The sequence below is a fragment of the Setaria italica genome, chromosome II, assembly GCF_000263155.2.
Source record: "Setaria italica strain Yugu1 chromosome II, Setaria_italica_v2.0, whole genome shotgun sequence".
In the NCBI taxonomy this organism is placed as follows: Eukaryota; Viridiplantae; Streptophyta; class Magnoliopsida; order Poales; family Poaceae; genus Setaria; species Setaria italica.
In genome coordinates, this window is record NC_028451.1 from 20044186 (window position 1) to 20064260 (window position 20075).

At 46.6% G+C, this 20075-nt stretch overlaps 2 protein-coding genes and 1 long non-coding RNA gene across 3 annotated transcripts; 2 read left to right on the top strand and 1 right to left on the bottom strand.

The window, feature by feature from the left end:
• Positions 1 to 6537: 6537 nt before the first annotated feature.
• On the top strand, positions 6538 to 8675 carry LOC111256265. Its single transcript, XR_002676281.1, has 2 exons — positions 6538 to 6976; positions 8234 to 8675. It is a non-coding gene; the product is annotated as an uncharacterized LOC111256265 (long non-coding RNA).
• Positions 8676 to 9849: 1174 nt separating this feature from the next.
• On the top strand, positions 9850 to 13321 carry LOC101755610 (probable tyrosine-protein phosphatase At1g05000). Its single transcript, XM_004956289.4, has 5 exons — positions 9850 to 10416; positions 10504 to 10597; positions 12654 to 12711; positions 12789 to 12832; positions 12929 to 13321. Exons 1-5 carry the CDS (start codon positions 10100 to 10102, stop codon positions 13103 to 13105), a joined length of 690 nt encoding a protein of 229 aa, XP_004956346.1. The 5' UTR covers positions 9850 to 10099; the 3' UTR covers positions 13106 to 13321.
• A 589-nt stretch (positions 13322 to 13910) lies between these two features.
• Positions 13911 to 18370, bottom strand: LOC101755198. The gene is made up of 2 exons (XM_004956288.2): positions 16319 to 18370; positions 13911 to 14049 (listed from the first exon to the last, which is right to left on the bottom strand). The coding sequence occupies exon 1, from the start codon at positions 18296 to 18298 to the stop codon at positions 16337 to 16339; it is 1962 nt and encodes a 653-aa protein (XP_004956345.2). The 5' UTR covers positions 18299 to 18370; the 3' UTR covers positions 13911 to 14049; positions 16319 to 16336.
• Positions 18371 to 20075: the final 1705 nt, after the last annotated feature.

Genomic DNA, 20075 nt, shown 5'->3' on the forward strand with positions numbered 1-20075 from the left:
AAGGAATCGGTCTGCCTTGGGGCAAGTGACGGGTTTGACTTCGATCCACTTGCTGAACTTGTCAATGGCTACGAGTACTCGATTGAACCCTCCTGGCGCAGTTGGGAGTAGACCTATCATGTTAAGCCCACAGCATGCAAAAAGCCATGTTGGAGGTATTGTAATGAGCTTGTAGGTAGGGACATGCTGTTGCTTGGTAAAGAATTGGTAGACTTGGCATCTGCGAACTAGCTGTTTCGCGTCGACTAATGCCATAGGACAGTAGAAGCCTACTCTGAAAGCTTTGCCTACAATTGTTCACGAAGAGGCGTGATTACCACAAAGTCCTTTGTGTATTTCTTCCAAGATTTCTTGGCCTTCTTCTCAGGTGACACATTTCATGACTATTCCTGAAGATGTGCTCCTTCTGTAGAGCTTATCTCCGACTAGAACATAGCTCTTTCCTCGTCATGAGACTTGTTCATCTTGGTTCTTGTCAGATGGTAGCTTTTGTTCTCTGATGTAGTCGATGAACGGTGACCTCCAGTCGACTTCGATCATCATGGTCTCTCAACTGGGTTCTGGACGTTTGGTATTGGTAGTTGCCAGAGTAACTTGTTCTGGTGTGGAGGGCTTACGAAGCTCATGTACAAAAATTCATGTTGGAACTTTTACACGAGTTGAGCTCATTTTTGATAACACATCAGCAGCTACATTGTTATCATGGATGACATGGTGAAATTCAAGGCCTGAGCACTGGTTCTCTAGTTTACGCACTTCTTTGCAGTAGGCGTCCATGTTTTTTTCTGTTATGATCACACTCATCATTGACTTGGTTAATGACGACTAGTGAGTCACCATATACCAGTAGTCCTTTGATTCCGAGTGATATTGCAAGACGAAGACCATGTAGTTGTGCTTTGTATTCAGCTTCATTGTTTGAGACTTCCCAAAAGATCTGGAGAACATATTTGAGTTGTTCACCCTTTGCAGAAATCAAGAGTACTCCTGCGCTGGCGCCTTCAAGCTTGAGGGAACTGTCGAAGTACATAACCCAATGTTCTGGCCTTTTGACTGGTGGTGGTACTTGGTTTTCCCTCCATTTTGCCATGAAGTCGACCAGAGCTTGGGATTTGATAGCTGTTCTGGGTTTGACGTCTAGAGATAAAGCTCCGAGTTCTACCGCCCACTTGGAGATTCTACCTATTGCATCCCTACTGTGAAGGATTTCGCCAAGCGAGAAGTCGGTGATGACAGATATGTTGTGTTCTTGAAATTAATGTCGCAGCTTCCATGAAGTAAGCAGGATTGCGTAGAGTAGCTTATGTACTGGTGGGTACCGAGTTTTGGAGTCGGAGAGTACTTCACTGACAAAGTAGACAGGTTTCTAGACTTTGTACGCGTGGCTAGGCTCAGACCTTTCAACTACTATTGTTGGCTGACAACATGAGTAGTAGCAGCTATGTATAGGAGCAAGTCTTCGTCTGGAGATGGAGCTATGAGGGTTGGTGGTTTTGACAAGAAGTCCTTGAGCTGTGTCAAGGCTTTGTCTGCCTCCTCTGTCCACTGACACTTGTCCTGTCATTTGAGTAGCTTGAAGAAGGGTAATCCGCGTTCTCCAAGTCTTGAGATGAATCGATTAAGGGCTGCCATGCAGCCTGTAAGGTTCTGTACATCCTTAATGTCAGCTGGAGCTTGCATATTTCTGATGGCAGATATTTTCTCTGGGTTGACCTCAATGCCACAGTGGCTAATGATGAATCCGAGTAATTTTTTTGAAGGTACACCGAAAATACATTTGGTAGGGTTAAGTTTCCACCGGAATGCTCGTAGACTTGCAAAGGTTTCTTCTAAGTCTGCGACTAGATCATCCGAATTTCTTGTTTTGACGACTACGTTGTCTACATAAGCTTCTACGTTACAGTGTAGTTGCTTCTCGAAACACATCTGGATGGCGCGTTGATAGGTCGCCCATACATTTTTTTATCCCAAAAGACATTGTTTTGTAACAAATGCTCCAAACGGGGTGATGAAAGCTGTTTTGGATTGATCTTCTTCTTTGAGGGCTATTTGGTGATAGCCTGAGTAGCAGTCAAGAAAACAGAGCAAAGCACACCCAGCTCTGGAGTTGACTACTTGATCGATTCTGGGTAGTCCAAAGGGGTCCTTTGGGCAATGCTTGTTGAGATCTATGTAGTCAACGCACATCCTCCACTCATTGTTCTTCATGCGAACGAGTCAATGTTAGCTAGCCAATCTGGATGGAAAACCTCTTTGATAAATCCTGCTGCGAGTAGTTTGGCTAGCTCTTTTATTATTGCATCTCTTCTGTCCTGGACGAACCTTCGTAGTTGTTGTCTTTTTGCGGTGGCTTTGGGATCGACGTTTAGTGAATGCTCAATCAGCTCCTTGGGTATATCGGGCATGTCAGCTGGCTTCCAAGCAAAGATGTCGTGGTTAGCCCGAAGAAAGCTGACGAGCGCATTTTCCTATTTAGGGTCGAGCCCTATTCCAATCAGGGCTGTCTTGGATGAGTCACCAAGTCTGGAGATCGATGGTTTTGAAGTCCTTCTCGCTTGCTGGTTTCACTTTCATTGATCCTGACTTATTTTTTGGGATCTCGAGTTCTGTGGGGCTGAGTTTCTTTGAAGCTGTGAAGACTTGTTGCATGGGATTGGGTACTTGAGAAGTCGCTGCGATCTCGATAGCTTCCGTGTCACACTCGTACGATCGTATGAAGTCTCCACGTAGGGTTAACTCACCCTTAGGTCCTGGCATCTTCAGTACCAGGTACACGTAGTGTGGTATGGCCATGAATTTGGCTAGGGCTGGTCTTCCGAGTATAGCGTGGTAAGAGGTTTCGAAGTTAGCGACCTCGAACCTGATGTATTCAGTTTGGTAATGTTCCTTGGTGCTGAAAGTTACTGGTAAGACGACTTATCCTAGCGGTATGGCCACATTTCCTAGGACAATCCCGTAAAATGGTGAGTCCGTTGGAGTGAGCATGTCTGTGATGTCGAAGCACATTTTCCTTAGTGTCTTGACGAAAATGACGTTGAGTCCGCTTCCGCCGTTAATGAGTACTTTGGTCAGTATTGAGCCTGCAATGACAGGGTCGAGTACTAGAGGGAATCGGCCTGGTTCTGAGAAACTTGTCCATTGGTCTTTTTTGCTAAAAGTTATGGGTACCTCAGACCATTTGAGTGGTGTGGGAGCTGCTAGCTCGATAGCCATAATCTCTCTAAGTACCAGCTTATTGGACCGCTTGGACGCGGTACCTGGGATTCCGCCAAAAATGACGTTGACCGTTTTAGAGGCAGTCTGGAACTCACCTTCGCCTTCGTCATCTTTATTGACTTTGCCCTTTCCCTTGTCCTTCTTTTGATCAAAGTCTTCAGGAGGGGGTGGTGCGAGTAATTCTTGCATTACTCGGCGCATGCTGTAGCAATCTATCGCCGAGTGTTTGCTGATTGGATGCCATGGGTATTGTTTCTTGAGTAACTCAGTGAAGAAGGACCCATCATTGTGCTTGTGTGACCATGATTTTGAGATTTTTTTACGATGGCTGGACGACATCTGCCAAAGTCTTGGTATGTTCTACGATCATAAAGGTCGTTTTGAAAGCACTCCATGACGTCTGTTTCTGAAATGTCGACTATTGTAGCCTTCTTTTTAAAGAAATGGCATAGATAGTCGCACAATGTCTCGCTTTCTTTCTATTTGATTTGGCTTAGATCAATTTTGTTGCCTAGGCGGGACATGGAGCCCGTGTAATTATTGGTGAAAGCCTTCGTCAAGTCTTCCCAAGAGTCGATCGATTTCGGTTTGAGTGACTCGAGCCATGTTAACGGTGCAGGTTCCATGCATATGGGGAAGTGAATGACCTTTGTGTCATCGTTGCCCCCGACTGCTTGTACTGCTAGTGAGTAGCATCATAGTCATTGGACTGGGTCTTGCTTGCTATCATACTTGGTGATCCCTGTTGGCTTGAACTTCTCAGGTAGTTTAGTGTTCATTACCCGTGCGGTGAAAGCGGGGAAATGGTTATAGTCTTCGACTTCGTGTTCACGTTCGCGGCGACAGTTGTTATTGATTACCTCTCTTAGGTTGCTGAAGATTGAGACTTCGTGATCAGTTCTGCGGTAGCGAGGGCTCTTTGCAGAATTAGTGCAGCTAGCCTCTCCTGCATCCTTGTTTCGCCTTGGGGCCTCGCGTTCATCTCTATTTTGCCTTTGGCTATGTTGCCTTGGCTTGTTGACTACTTCGTTACTGTGTCTTGGAGCCTCGCGATGGCCACCATGGACTGCAATATCTCTGCTGCCGTCTTGGTGGGCCGAGTTGCGAGGAATAGATGGGATTGGAGATTCTTTGTCAAGTAGTTTGTCAGCTTGCTCTGCGAGTTGTGCTATTAACCCGTTGCCCCGTTCTGCGAGTTGTGCTGTTAACTCATTGTCTCTGTCATGAGGTATGAGAGTTGATATGAGATTGATTGAGGTAATTGCTGCGAGTAGAGTGTTGTGCTCTCGGGCTTGCACTGCGTTGAATGCTCTTTCGAGGTTCACGATAGGAATGTTTATAGCTCTAGTAGTCGGTGACGATCTGCTCGGGCAGCATTGCGTGCTCTTCTTTCATTTATTTGTTTAGAAGTTTCATCTTGCGGGGCGTTAGCTGATGATTCATCTTGTGAAATGTCATCGAGTTGTGTAACCTGTCGGGGAGTTCTCTGGAGGCTGGCGCCCGCGTCGTTGTTTTGTGATGTAATGACAAAGGTTTCTCTGTCCGGGTAGTAGCTTCCAGAGCTCGATGTTGCAATCTCCGGAGTGCTTCCTTCCTCATGTGTTGAAGTAAGCGGGATGCCCTCTTGATACGGGAGGTTGTCTATGTGAGTGACAAGGCGTGACTCGTGATCTTGGGCTAAGAAAGATGGCTTCATTCTAGGCCAATAAACGAATCTTCCCTATGGACTTGAAGTAATTACTAAGTCTTGAGCTGGGCCTGATAAAGAGATCTCTTGGACGTAGTCCGAGTCATAGTCGCAGTCCTTGATTGACTCAAGTTCGGATTGGATTCGAGTGACGAAACCTTGATGGACCACGGTTACATTGCGAAGTCCGTGCGGGAATCGATTTCGAGTTGAAATCGGCTTGCAGGATGACTTAGGTGTCAGCCTGCGTGGGCTAGTCTGAGTTGAGGTCGAGTCCGAGCTGTAGTCGAACTCGATGTCGTTGACGTTGAAATTTTGGATTTTCTTGGCGGAATTCTCTGTTTCTTGAAGAAAATTCTTGTCGAGATGCTTATTTCCCTGATCGCCGATGATGCGGTGTTGAAAGGATCCCGCACCATCAGCGATGCAAAGCCAGGAGCTGAAGACAAAGGTAGCGCCCGCCTTGAAGAAGAAAACGGGCTTGATGATAACTGGTGCCATCGATCTCACGCGGAGAAACCCAGCGACTTCCCCTACCTGGCACGCCAGCTGTCGGTGTTTTAGATCGACAACCCACCTAGGGGGGGTACCCTAGGTGATCTTTTGTGCGGTGGGTGCCGTCGAGAATCAAGGAGTCGATGGTGACGCAAGAAACATGATTTAGACAGGTTCGGGCCGCTAGATCGCGTAATACCCTACGTCCTGTGTATGAATTGTATTGAGCTTAGTCTCTATTGTTCGTTGTTCTGGAATGGTCCCTGCCCGCCCTTATATAGTTGGGGGAGCAGGGTTACAGGGCGGATTGTATGAGTCCTAGTCGAGTACGTTTTACAGAGTCCTACTCTAACTCGGTAGAGTAATTTCCTTCTGACCCGACTAGCCTTCGGGGAGTACATGAAGTCTTACGCGCCCTGCAGAGTAGTCTTCATGTCCGAGTAGGTTTCGGGTACGTTCCCTTGAGTGGGTCCGTAAGTCTTCTAATGGGTCCAGGGGTGCCTAGCCGACACACCAGGCACTCGAGTTGCGCGCGGATGGCGTCGCGAATGGCCACGGCGGCGCGGGCGAGCTTGGCACCGCTGCCATCGAGCAGGTCACAGACGGCGGCCCTGGCGACGCACGGCACAACACAGTCCCCGAAGTAGCGCTCATCGATGGGAGGGCCTAGGCGGCGGCGGAAGTCCACGACCACCAGGAAGTAGGCGTTGACACGACGAGGTAGTGCTTGGAGGCTTGTCCGCCTGCTCGCCGGTGGTCTGGCTCTGTGCCCGTATGTGCTGCTTCACTGATCGGGTCTCACCAGCGTGGATCAGAAAGGTTCTCGTCAAGCAGTCTGGTGGCAAGCATGAAGATGACGAGCTGATCTGTTCAATTGTTGGTTCAGGACTTGAAGAGAGGAGTCGCAGGAGGCTGAAGATGACCCTGACGTCCTGGTCCCACGCACTAGTGGAAGGAGAAAGGATGCGCATGCTTGGGGAGGAGGGTACGATGGTCATTTTCCATGCCTGATCCATGCTGGAGGGAGGAGGTGTCGTGCCACGTAGGACAAAGTTGTAAACGTATTGACTCAAATATTACGCGGTGATAAAAATATAGGAGCCATTCTAAAACTAGCAAATGAAGGAGTAGCCTTCGTAAAATGCCGACGCCTCTCTGTCTCTCGATCTTTCTCTTTCTCCTGACGTCTCTCTCTCTCTCCTCTAGCTTTAGTGGCTGCGATTCGGTAGGATTCCGGCGGCTGGTGGGCGGCGAGCAGCTAGGACGGTGAGACTCCGGTGGCTGGCGGGCGTCAGGCAGCCACGATGCACTGGTGGGCGGGAGGCGCAGGAGGTCAGGGGCCTGGGCGCACATCCAGTCGGGGGATTGGGCGCGGCTCGAGGCAATTTAGGGGTGTGAGCACGCAGCCCATCTAGTGGTGGCTCGACGTCATGGTGGTGTCGTAGCTTCTTCGGGGCTGGTAGCTCCATAATCCCTTTAAGCTGTTGATGTGCTCCGGCGACACGATTCTTTGTGAATCTGCTTGTGGGAGAGGCAAACACCGGCCGACTAATGGTAATTGCAAGCTCTTAATAGCAGGTAGGCACAAGATGCGCAAGCATTAGCGATTCTATTGGATTGGACCTCATATTTATTTTCCTGTGAAAGTATAGGCCTGAATGTCCATTTCTCAAGTCGGTTTGTAGGCTGAATTAGTCTCAGTTTTAGGCACGAGATGCAAGCATTATCTTCCCTTTCAAACAGATCTGAAATGTCCATTTTCATTCAAGTTGGTTTGTAGGATGAATTAGTTTCAGTTTTTAGGGCGATTTAGCCTGAAAATAATGTCTAAATATTTGATGGCAAACAAATCACGAAGTTCTACAGGAAGCTGGGGCATATTCGCAAGGGCAAACTCATCTTCGTTTAGCTCATTTGACACTGTTATGTACTGCTAAAGGAGTATGGGTAAACTCTTTCTTCAAATTCAAAAAGTAGAGGTAAAATCATAAAGTGGACAAGAGTGAGGATAAAATCATAATTGTAGCACAAAATAGGGGTAAGCAATAGCACCTTGTTTTTTTCAAGTCAAGTTAGCTGGCTGCATACCATTATGGCTTGTCAATTTATTCATGTTTGCATTCATGACATATTTGTACACTGCAATCTTGCCACTGGATAAATGTGGTGGCAACACAAAAAAATTGGTTCTGAGATGGCTGAGAAAGCTGAGAATGTGAACATGTGGATGGGTAGCTTGATCGGTCGGTCATGCAGAAGATACTTCAGAGGATGATAATTTGGATGCGATATCTTGAAAGAACGAAGACGAGTAATTTAAAAAAGCCTTTTGCTGCACTCATCATCAGATAGATTTTTTAGACCTATGCTTGCTGCAACAGTAAGTTAGGCGTTCTTCTAATTAACATAGGAAATTCCATTTCTTCCTTTTATCCTTTTTTGCTTCAGCCAATGTAGCACAGAGGTTCTGTACAACACCCTTACATCTGATTCGTCTTCATCACATTAGAGAACTTAAGTAGGCCCAGCTAGGATTATCCACTCTTCTTATGAAAAAGCCGCGGACTATGCATGTTTACAAATGTGGTGTAGTTGTGCACTTAGGATGACTGAAATATTCCATATATAGCCTGGTCAAGGTCACAATGTATTTTTTCGGATTGTACTTTTGAAACGTGATCAATCTCTGAATAATCCAATGTTTTAATTATTACACAAAAGATTGTACCTGAAAAAGATTGTGGTTCATCTATATGCTTTTGACATATAACCCGTGCTTTTGCTTGATTTCTTATGTAAACATTGTTCTTTACTGATCAATATTGTTTCTACCAGGTAAGGGTCTGAAAGGAAGTGAATATTGATGAACCTGACACAAAACCAGTTTGCACTGTCAAACCTAGCAGCTAATGGAGGCACTACTGTTTCATGGTACTCGTCGGTCTAGGGACATGGCTACAGTTTTGTTTGCTGATTAGCTCTCTTTGCATTTATTTTTTTCATGAACCGGATCCTAGCATGATGCACGCAGTCCCCTTTGCATGTCAGATGGACAATGCCTTTGGAGTTCTAGTGGAGATGGACTTCCTCCTGGGGGTACATTTTGGAGGCTTGAGTAAATGTGTATCTTTTAGATTATATGCTTTTCCTCATTAGTCAGGCCAAGGTGTCCATCCTTCAAATCCTACTACCTGTTATTGCTCTTTGCATTGTTGTTTCCCTGGAAGACTAAAATGAAACATGTGCTGATTAAGTGTTAAAAGAATTGTTGCACCCTGTTCTGTTGTTGGGGATGGGTGGAAGGAAAAAGTATGGATTGCACCAATATTGGATTTTGCAACTGCAACTAATCACAGAGAAACATTCTCTTCCACAGATATTTTGTTACACTCCTCACACATTGACTCGTTTAGGCCAATTCTTTTTTTCTAAATTCCCATGACGGATATTAGCATCCAGCTTATATAAATAAATATGGATGAAAAAGTTACTGAAAAGTTCAGGATAAATAGAAGGTCTGAAAACCCTGTGTCGTTGGCTACATCTCAGAAGTGACTTAAAAGTCTGTATCCAATGTGGTACGTCACTTACATTTGTTTTCACGATATCTACGGGAGCTGAAATAATTTCAATGCTACGTGCCCATGCTCAATTTGACACTATTATATAAAAGTTAATACTTATGAATCATGGTGAGCCTTACAGTACATCGTTAATATCAACATCATGTTTTCATGTTAAAAATTTTATAGCTTGTAGCAATGCACAATCCTCTAAGGGTGTGTTTGGTTTGAGAGTTGAAGTGGGTTATGATGGATAGGACCCAAATAGACCTATTTTTGTTTAAAAATGAAGTGGGAATATAACCCTCACATCCGGGTCGAGATGGTCCGCTCAAATCGAGCGGACCATCCCGACCCACTTCGACGCTGTCGAAGCTCCATCCGCTCCTGGAAGAGATGCAGGGGTAGGTGGAGCCGTGGAGGTTGACGCGCGCTTGAGCTTCGTCGCCCCTAGGCGAGCTTGAGATTTGCTGCCGTCAGGCGAGCTCTGCCCGAGTGAGGGAGGCCATCGGGGGAGGGAGGAGGGGAGCGGCCGGTGCAGCTGCACAGGGAAGAGGGAGGCTAGCGACTGGCGCAACAGGGAAAAGAGGGAGGAGCGGCGGCCGGCGGGCGGCGTAGTAGGGAAGAGGGAGGGGTGGCGCGACGCACGTCGACCTGCGCGCTAGGAAGAAGATAACGTAGCTTCAAAAAAATGAGAGAGGACGACATATAGAACCCATGATAGGTGGAAGAATGATTGCAAAGGGTGTTAAAATACCATCCATCGTGTACCTCTCGAATCCCTCGAAAAAAAATTAGGATAAACTAACACCTCAAACCCTCAAACAAAACAAAAAAAAATTTGGGACGAACTAAGTCCTCGACGAAACGTGAAATGGGTCCAAAGACAATCCATTCCACGCTAAACTCGGGTCCCATCCCGTCCTCCCAAACCAATTCTCCGCACGGGAAAACCCGGTCGCCCCTTCGTTTCCTCCGCAGTTTTTCCACCCACCCATCCCCTCACAGCAACCAACCCATCAAGATCCTCCCCGCCGTCTAGCATCTAGCTCCGCGCTGCAATCAACCCAAGGAGCTTATCGCGCTCTATCGGATTCGGATACCATCCGCCGAGGTATGTGAGGCCGCCGCCAGCATAATGGTGACCGAGAAGGACGCCCTGCGCCAGTGCAAGGAGCAGCCCTGCCGTCGCCAGGACGAGGCACCGGCACTAGCAGCGTTGCCGTCGTCGTCATCGTCGGAGAAGGACAGCGACGCCATGCCGCCGCCGTCGTCTCCGTACGCGGCCTTGCTGCGCCGGGAGGGCGAGGCGGCGCCCGCGGCGGCGGCGGGGGAGGAGCTGCTGCTGGTGCCGCCGCTCAATTTCGCCATGGTGGACCACGGCATCTACCGATCTGGCTTCCCTGACGTCTCCAACCTGCCCTTCCTCGAGTCCCTCCGACTCCGCTCCGTCCTGTGAGTCTCGCACGACCCATCGGCGCACGCGCCTATCGAATCTTTGGAGATGGTTCTTGATCGGTTCTTGGATGCTCTGCGCTCCAGGTGCCTGTGCCCGGAGCCGTACCCGGAGGCCAACCTGGAGTTCCTCCGCGCCCACGGGATCAGACTCTTCCAGTTCGGAATCGACGGCTCCAAGGTGAAGAAAACTCAACTACTAGCACTACTCAATCTCTGCGGATTGAAGTGCTCTTTCTTTTCTTTTGTTTTTGAGAAGAAAGTGCTGTTTCTTTTCGATTGAATACTTGCTTGGATCCTCAGATATCTTGGGAATTATTAGTTCTATCGTAATGTTACTTGGAAATTAGTCCTAAGAAAACCACCCTTCTTGGTTGTTGGGTGAAAAGGAACAGAATGGCCGAGTTCCTCATGTACCAGTATCAATTAATTACTCCTAGTTCATTGCTTAATTGATTAATTAAATTAATATTGTTCATTATTTTTTTATAATTCTTTTCTTGGCACTGGGCGGATTCTATGTGATTTGTAGTAGTTGTCAACGCGGAATGGTTCGTCACACTAACGGCTCGATGCTGGCAGTGGTTGATATTTGCTAAATCTTGCCTGATGTCTTTTGTACGATACGAACTACTTTTGTAAGTGCAATTTATTAAAAGAGAGACAGACGTCTTGTCCAATTTGAGCTCTATTGACCAGCCCTGTTGCCTGAAAGCATCTATCCACTCAATTTCATATCAAATAGATCTTTAAATATTTGGTTTAGTAACTGTGATTTGCTGTACTACACTTTACCACATGCTGCTTTGGAATAAATGAATGATCTCCCTTGTGAAAACATCTAAAGCATAATCTAAGACAACACATGCAAGATACTGTGGCACAATTATGCCAATTGAGAAATACATCTCCATTTTCCTAAAAGTATGTTGTGCAGAGTTGTGCAATCCGGTTACAACAGGTGCCCCTCAAAATTGGTACATGTATAATTTACACTGTAGTGTGTTACAAATATTTATACAAAGAATCCATACTACTACTCCCGTACCATCGTGATAGTCATCTTAAACTCTTTTTCTCAAAAGTTATTCTACTTCCTCTTTAAAGAATAGGAAACTACACTCATACATGTGTCTCCTTCGGGTTCTGGGTTTTCTTTCCAAAAAAATATCAGGGAGAGGATTCAAGAACCATAAGGGTTCGAAAGTACGAGGACAGGACAGTGTGCACTTTCTCGCTGTTGATTTAGCTACTTTCGACTATTGAGGATTCACCCAATACCATGACAATGTTATTTCCAAAATGTAAGATGCTTGGACTGGATCATTTTCTGCATCTAGAACATTATTAATACCCCAATCTGATTATTGCAAGTCAGAAGGAAAATAAATTGTTATCCTACCTTTTGTGGTTTCTTCCCTTGTATATTGTTTTCTGTATGCTTCAAGATGACGAATGTAGTTTTATGGGATAGTGGAAAGATGATATCTCCGATCTATATTATGGAGATATTTAGAATGATTTTGTATTGTCTGGGCGATCTCTGCTGTAATTTTGTCTATCAGTGGAGAGGGTCTTAAACTTTTTGTTGGAATGAGTTTGGAAATTTTCTGTTGAATCCACGAGGCCCTCACTCTTTATCAAGTGTCCAAGTATGTCTTTCTTTTGTAAAGTGAATTGAAGGCAGAAGCTGACGATGTGCTGTAGAAAAACAGAACTAGATGCTATCATCAAGATTAAAATTGTTTATTTGTGTTACAGCAGAAAAACTTATTTGAATCGAGCAGAGGACAAATATGTTTTATGGCCTGTATTCTGCAATTTGCTTTATATTCAAATCAGATATCTGAAATTAAAGTTAATTTCTATAATGACAAACAGATTAGCATTACCTGTCTGTGGTTAACTGCAAACCTTGATTGTGTTGACTTGATGCCTCAAGAGCACATTTGATTTGTCCTTTTTGTGGGATATATCAAGCACTGCTTGTGGTGGTAACCCTTGTCGGTATCGTTTAAAACATAGTCAGACTTCAGCTTTTGGATTTTGCTATTATCACAAGCTAATCATCTAAAGAATGGCAGTATAAGATGGCACCTTTGAAGTTGTTGATCATTGTTCCCTGTATCACATCTTGCTACCAGTTTAGTTCATTTTGCCTTTGTTATTTTCATGATTAACACCTTCTCATATCCAGGTTTTGAACCTTCTATACTGAATAGAGATGTTGCTTGCAGGAGCCATTTGTGAACATACCGGAAGATAGAATCCGTGAAGCTCTAAATGTTATCCTAGGTACTAAACTACGTTATAACTAGTTTATGATCTCCTTATTATGTGTCCGCCTAATCTGATGTCAAATTCTGTTTTAGATGTCAGGAACCACCCAGTGCTTATTCACTGCAAGCGTGGAAAGGTAAGCAATTGATTACATCAGATTTGCGATCATGCTGTGCTCAAAGTTCCAATAAATCATGAGCTTCACATTGGAAACATAAATCAAATTTTATAGCATCGAACTGGCTGTGTGGTCGGATGCTTGAGGAAATCGCAACGCTGGTGTCTTACTTCAATATTCGATGAATACCAACGTTTTGCTGCTGCCAAAACAAGAGTTTCCGATCTAAGGTTCATGGAGCTATTTGATATATCTAGCATAAAGCATCTACCAGGATCCTTCACGTGCTGAGGAAGCGAGAGCTTCAGGGTTGCCCTTGTTCCGAGATGGGCATTTCTCCCCCCTGCTATGCTAGACTTTTGAGTCGTCTGTATGATAGTAACATCAGTAGCATGATAAGAACTTTGGGTACTAGTCCCATTATAATGTCATTTTTTTAAAAGGAAAGTCGTTTTTGGAGCCTAGCTGTTTACGAGAGGCAATTCATCAGAAGAGGTACTTAACGAATATTCTTGAAAAGAATAAAAGACATACTTGACGATTGGTCAAAACAGTAGATGGCCCTGAGATCAGAGAGGGCATATGTTTCATTCATACAAAAGGATATGATCAGTCAACAAATAGGGTAGTTGAATTAACAGCGATAGGCCAATTAGAAAGCAAAATTCATCACTGACATCACAAGCTGCTCCGACACAGCACCGTGCGGTGGGCCGGTGGCCGGTGGGGTTAAACAGCAGAAGAGCAACATGGCCCTCTCTCTGACACTCAGTATGATCGCAGTGCCTGTGGAGCCTCTCAACCCCCACAAAAACAGCAACAACAGCTTACTCATCATTCAGTGGGCGGTGAAGCAGCCTGCCAGTGAGATGGATGTGCCAGATCAAACACTTGCTTCATTCAAATCACAACACAAACAAATCATTCCTTCACAAAGCCAGGTGGAAGAGAGCCATGGATCGAAAAAAGAAAAAAAAAGGGCTCAAAAAACGAAAAAAGTAAAATCGGGGGAAAAAAGCTCCAGGACGCTTCCTAAAATGCCGCATCCATGCTTCCATCTTGTTAATATACTGCTAGTACTAAATACCATCTACTGGCCATCTTTTAGCCGTAGAGAAACTGAGAACTCCTCGATCTCTCGCTTGCTCAGTGTTGTACTATCATCACTCCTACTCCGAAATAAATACTTGCGTGTTCTTTTGTAATTAGCTCTCCACTTCTGGGCTGCTCTTCAACTGCCATTAGGTAAAAACTCACATGAGTCATAATAAATAGTCGTGTTTTACATGGATTATGAAGAAATTGGCATCCCGCAAATGGTAGCAACAATGCTAAAGCTTAAGATTTGATATGGTACAGTATAATAAACAAAAAACTTCACAACATGGGCAATGCAGGCACAACTATGGCCTGGTACTAGTATTTCATTTGTGGGTTGTTGGTTTGAGGAACCCATCACCTTCTCACTCGCATTTTTGTTTGGCTTGGGGAATGGAATGGGTTGATCCATAACTACCTCATCCCTTACAAAGACATAGTTAGCTTAATAATGACTAATGAGGAATGGTTTCATCCCACCAAAATTCATGGGATGACTCCATGATGGACAAACAAAAGAATGGCATGACTATTTTTAGTGAGACTGATTTCAATTGATGCATGGAGTATGGACAAACGAGGAAAGCATCAGAACTTGACAAGGGGACACTCCTGAGTAAAATTCTATAGACGAAGCATTTAAACCAGTACGTAGCATAAGGGCAGATGCAACACATCCAACAGAAACAGGACATGCCTACCACATGACCACACCTACAAAAAGCTACGGTTTCTCTACAAATATTCAGTTTCACACTATATACTAACAAGTAGGTAAGGTTTCTTGTGGGCAAAAAATTCGGACCAGAGTGTTTTCCCTACTCTATGGGCATGCAATGTACCACCTTAGAACTAAAATGACCTGCAGAATTGCCCCCAACAAATAAGGAAACGTAAAACATAACAATCCGTCAAACTGTATGCTATGCTAGACAAAAAATGTGAGTCCTCAACAGTTATGAACTATAAATGTTGGTCCAGAAGAGCCAAAAACAACTACATGTGCAATAAATTTTACACACAACTGGAACACAAAGCAGAGTGATTTATGAGGCATTTGCCTCCACCACTAACCAATAAAGGCTTTGCCTAAATTTTCCATTTTTTCAAAAACTTCCATATGATTGCAAATATCACAAAAACCTTTACAGTTAATATTTTATTTCAATGGCCATGGATAATACATGAGTCCCTTAGGCACTCTTAGTAAAATTTATGTGATGCTCAACCTTTACATCACTCCAGTTACTGTAATTTAACTAATGAGGAAAGCTTTTTGAATACTGAATACATAAACCAAATGCATATGTTTGCACTTTGTTCTATGTTTTCCTCACTTTTTACTTCCTCTTCGTTGAAACAACCAACTAATTTCCCTCATCTCTGCATTTTCCTCTTCACCTTCCTGATGCCACTGTTATCTTAAGGTATCGCTCAATCCCCTCATGAAAGGCCCATGTCAACACACCACAAGTGAAGAAAGTAGAGCATTGGTACCACACAATAGCAGGATAATTTTATCATTTAAGCATTTGCAATAGCGATGTGTGAATAGCTAAACGCCTAAAATAGCCTGTCGACGCACTACAAGAATTGGCCCAAGCTTTCTATGATGTGTCACCACAACCACCTCTGAAAATCACAGAGCATTTGGAAAAACACACCAATTATGACAGGAATACTCCACCCAGCTAAATGCTTTTGTATAAGCAAGCAATTAAAATTTTGGGGGAAAATGTGAGCCCAGTAAACTAACAAGCAAAGTTGGCTGCAACATTCATACCCTGAAGGAATAAGTCTACTTCACCCCCTCGCCTATAAAACCAGGTATTCCCCCATGAATTATCCAAAACCATATAGCGGTTTTAAAGGTTGTTTTGCTTATGTGGCGCTACCTGTGGACAGTAACATGGCGAGTATATTTTTAAAATATTTTCATGGAACTATACATACGTCAGCAGATCAAGGTCAGTGATGAAATGGAGCGATCATGGAAAGATGAGGGTGAGGGTGGCCACAAACAAAGAGAAAGAATGGTCAGGTGTAAAACTTGTCAGGTGGTTTGGTCAGTGGATGATGATGTGCACACTACAGCTGTTGGTGGAGCTTGAAAGTGGGGGAAAACATCAATTGCAGCACGGTTTGTTGTATATCCTCACCATGTCATGATCATGTGTAGCACCAGAAAGGCAAAACAACCTTTTAAAACCACTATAGGGGGTTATTTAGACGGTTTGGGATAGAGTTTAGTGGGTAGAATATCTGGTTTCAAAGGTGAGAGGGGTTAAGTAGTCAACCTTAAACAGGTGAAGGGGTGGAGTATACTTATTCCATCTCTCATTTGGTAGACCAAGACAACAGATTAGGTTAGGAAAAAGAAGAGTTTAGGAAAAGATCAAACTTTACCCCAGTGCAGGATATGGACTAGTTTTGCCATCCTATGGAGAGTAAGCTTTTAAGTCGATTGTTGGATATCCTCTGCAAAGCCTTTTTCGCACCAGGCACCTCAGCATCAGCCAGCTTCTGTAAATGCTGGCAAGAACCAGCATCCATAAGCCGTCGTCGAGTCCCGTTCCCACCACCCATGGCAAGAGCTAGAAAGATTGAGACTGGATACTTCTTATCAATCTCCTCATTCCGGGGATCAAGCATCTGCACAAGCCTCATTACGTTCTTCTCATCTCTGACAAACACCTTTCGATTGGACTTCAAGGTGAGCAAAGCAAGCAGTGCACGGCCAGCTGATTCCTGTACTGTTGCCGGCTTTGCCACCTCCATCATCTTAACCAGTGTACCGATGCATGGCGCCATGCACCGTTTTGTGTCTTCACTCACAGTAGGTGTAAGGTCAGCAACCATATCAGCAGCCATTTGTTGCAACAGGATGCTACTACAGCGGCATATGAGGTCTGTAAGTTGTGCAAAGAACAGTGGTGACGAACAGAGGGTTCTGGCAGCAGCAGGGACCGATGTAAGTGCATGGATAGCACGCAGTACTGAATCCTGGAGATCCTGGTCAGAGGCGACATGGAGAGTTTGCAAGAGTGGCGACAATGCACCTGCTTGAACAATCTGGCTCTGCGTCTCGTCGTCTCCCATGGAAGCAAGCGACCAGAGGCAGAGAGCAGCACTCTTCTGTGTTCCCACAGTGCCACTAGCGAGCAGATCAACTAGAACAGGCAAGCCACCCTCCTCCACGAGAGCAGATCGCACATCATCGATGGAAGCCACATTCTTGAGCGCTGCAACAGCAAGTGCCTGCACAGCAGGGGACCCAGAGCCAGGACGGCAAGCATTAACCAAGATGGAGACTCCACCATAAGCCGACAGAGCCCAAGCACTGCCGGCATCAGCAGTGATCGCAACAACGGCGGCCGCGGCGCGTTCCCGCGTGGCAGGCGCCGAGCCCGAATCGAGCACGCGCAGCAGCGGGCCAAGGCCGCCTTCGTCGAACACAACCCTCCGGGAGGCCGCGCAGGCGGTGGCAAGGTGGGCCACGGCCGTGACCGCGCGGTCCCGCAGTGCCGAGTGGGACGATGCGTCCAGCAGGCGAAGGAGCGCGGCGACATCCCCGTCGGTGGCGACGATTTGCGCCGCCTCTGCGGTAGGGTCGTCGCCTAGTAGGTCCAGCAGCGACACGAGGGCCTTCAGCTTAAGGTCCAACGCCCCGATCTGGAGGCGCGCGAAGGCGTCTCGGACGAAGAGGGATTTGTCCGCGCGCGACGCCGCCGTTGCAGGCACCTGCAGGACGATGGCGTTGGGGGAGGACGCCGCCGAATCGAAGGAGAGCAGCCCCGAGCGGAGGAGCAGCGAGAGGTCATGGAGGAGGAGCGAGAGCGAGGATGCGGCCATGTCGAGGTCGCTCTGGAGGCGGAGCCGCCCGCCGGGGAGTCCGGGGTCCTGGCACCGGCCCGAGAGCGCGTGGAGGGAACGGAGCGCCGGGAGGAGCGCGGCTACCAGGTCTGTGAAGAGCGGGTGGGACGCGGCGGAGGCGGGCGCGGATGCGAGCGAGGACTGGAGCGCGAGCAGCGTGGCCTGTAGCGGGCGCCACCGCGAGTGGAGCGCTTTGACCGACGCGGCGGCCAGCAGGAGCGGCGGCAGGAGGGCGTGCAAGATCTGCGCGAGCGCGTCCGCAGCTGCCGGCAGCACCGGCGCCGGTGAGAGCGGTGGCGTCATGGGCGGCGGCAGCGGGAGGCGGGCGGGGACGAGGAGGAGTGGGGAATGCGAGGTGCGCGGCGGCGGCGGCACATCACATGGAGTGTGGCGTCGGGGTGGGGAACGGACGGACACGATTTGCTTCCGCGCGAAGGAAAGGTGTAAAGCGGGAGAGAGCTGGCCATCTGCTGGGGTGGCCACGCGCGGGGACGGCATCGTCGGCACTGACATGTGGTCCCACGGTCATTGGTGAGTTCCGGGAGGGTGATCCGGCGTGAGTTCCCGGAAGACAGACGCGCAAGCGAGTGGCGTGAACCTGACGTGTGGATCCACCCCGTGGGGTGTGTGTGTGTGGGGTGCGTGTGTGGTGTGTGTGTGTGGGGTGGGGTGGGGGGGGGGAGCGTTGTCAGTGGCTCTGTTGAAGTGTGGGTTGGTTGGATGCATTTATATTTGGGGATGGGTAGCTGTTTGAGGAGCAGGGCAAGGATGCCTCGGGTTCCACGCAGGAGAGGCGAGGAGGTGTTTGGATACGATGTGCTAAATTTTAGCAGGATCATATCGGATGTTCGGATGCTAATTAGAAGTACTAAACATAAGCTAATTACAAAATTAATTGCACAGATGGAATCTATTCGCGACATGAATCTATTAAGGCTAATTAATCCATCATTAGCAAATGATTACTGTAGCTCTACATTGTTAAATCATGGACTAATTAGGCTTAATAGATTCGTCTTGTGAATTAGACTCCATTTGTGCAATCAGTTTTGTAATTAGATTACGTTTAATACTCCTAATTAGTATCAAACATCCGATGTGATAGGTGCTAAAGTTTAGTAGTGAGTTATGCTTCCAGCCATTCGCATCTATTATTCTCCATCTTGAAAACCCTAACGCCGCCACTTGCACTGCCGTCGCCGCCATCAACCAAAATAAGCGACCTTAAGAGTCAGAGTAGTCTTCTCCTCCCCCCTTACGCGTCCCGAGGTTATGCGTGTGAAGAAGATGGGGAAGAAGACCGACAAGTCCAAGGGAAAGGCCGTGGAAGGATCGATGGAGGATTCCAAGAAGGGGAAGGAGTTGCAACTTCCTCCGCCCAAATGTGGGCCTACCAATCAGACCGCTCCACCAAATCAAGCATCCGCTTGGAAGATGTCCACCATGAAGAAAGAAGCAATCCAAGAGTTGGTGAATGCAAAATTGCTACAGGAGGAGGCCGTCGTAAATTGGAGGTCCGCCTATGCCTGGAACTTCGAGGCCTATCCAAAAGAGAGAGATTTGGGCTCATTTTGTGGAGAGAGGACTTACTGTTCCTACATCGAAGTTCTTCAGATTGTCTGGATTCCTGATTTTAACTACTACATCGTCCACGTAGGCTTCTACGTTGCGGTGTAGTTGTTTCTCAAAGCACATTTAAATTGCGCGTTGATAAGTCGCTCCTACGTTCTTCAGCCCAAAGGACATTGTCTTGTAGTAGAATGCTCCGAAAGGGGTCATGAACGCGGTCTTGGCTTGATCTTCTTCCTTGAGTGCTATCTATGATATCCCAAGTAGCAAACAAGGAAACAGAGTAGTGTGCACCCAGCTGTGGAGTCGACTACTTGGTCGATTTTGGGGAGCCCAAAGGGATCTTTGGGACAATGCTTGTGAAGGTCTGTATAGTCGACACCCATCCTCCACTCGTTGTTTTTCTTCTTTCGAACTAAAACTGGGTTGGCTAGCCAATTAGGATGGAAAACTTCCTTTAAGAAACCTGACGCGAGTAATTTGGCTACCTCTTTCTTAATTGCGTCTCTTCTGTCTTAAGCGAATCTTTGTAGTCCCTATGTTTTTGGAGTAGCTTTAGGATCGTCATTGAGTGAGTGCTCGATCAGTTCCTTGGGCACACCTGGCATGTCAGCCGGTTTCCACGCGAAAATGTCTCGGTTTGCCTGAAGGAAATTGACGAGCGCGCTTTCCTATTTAGGGTCTAGTCCTGTTCCAATTAGGGCTATTTGGATGAGTCGCC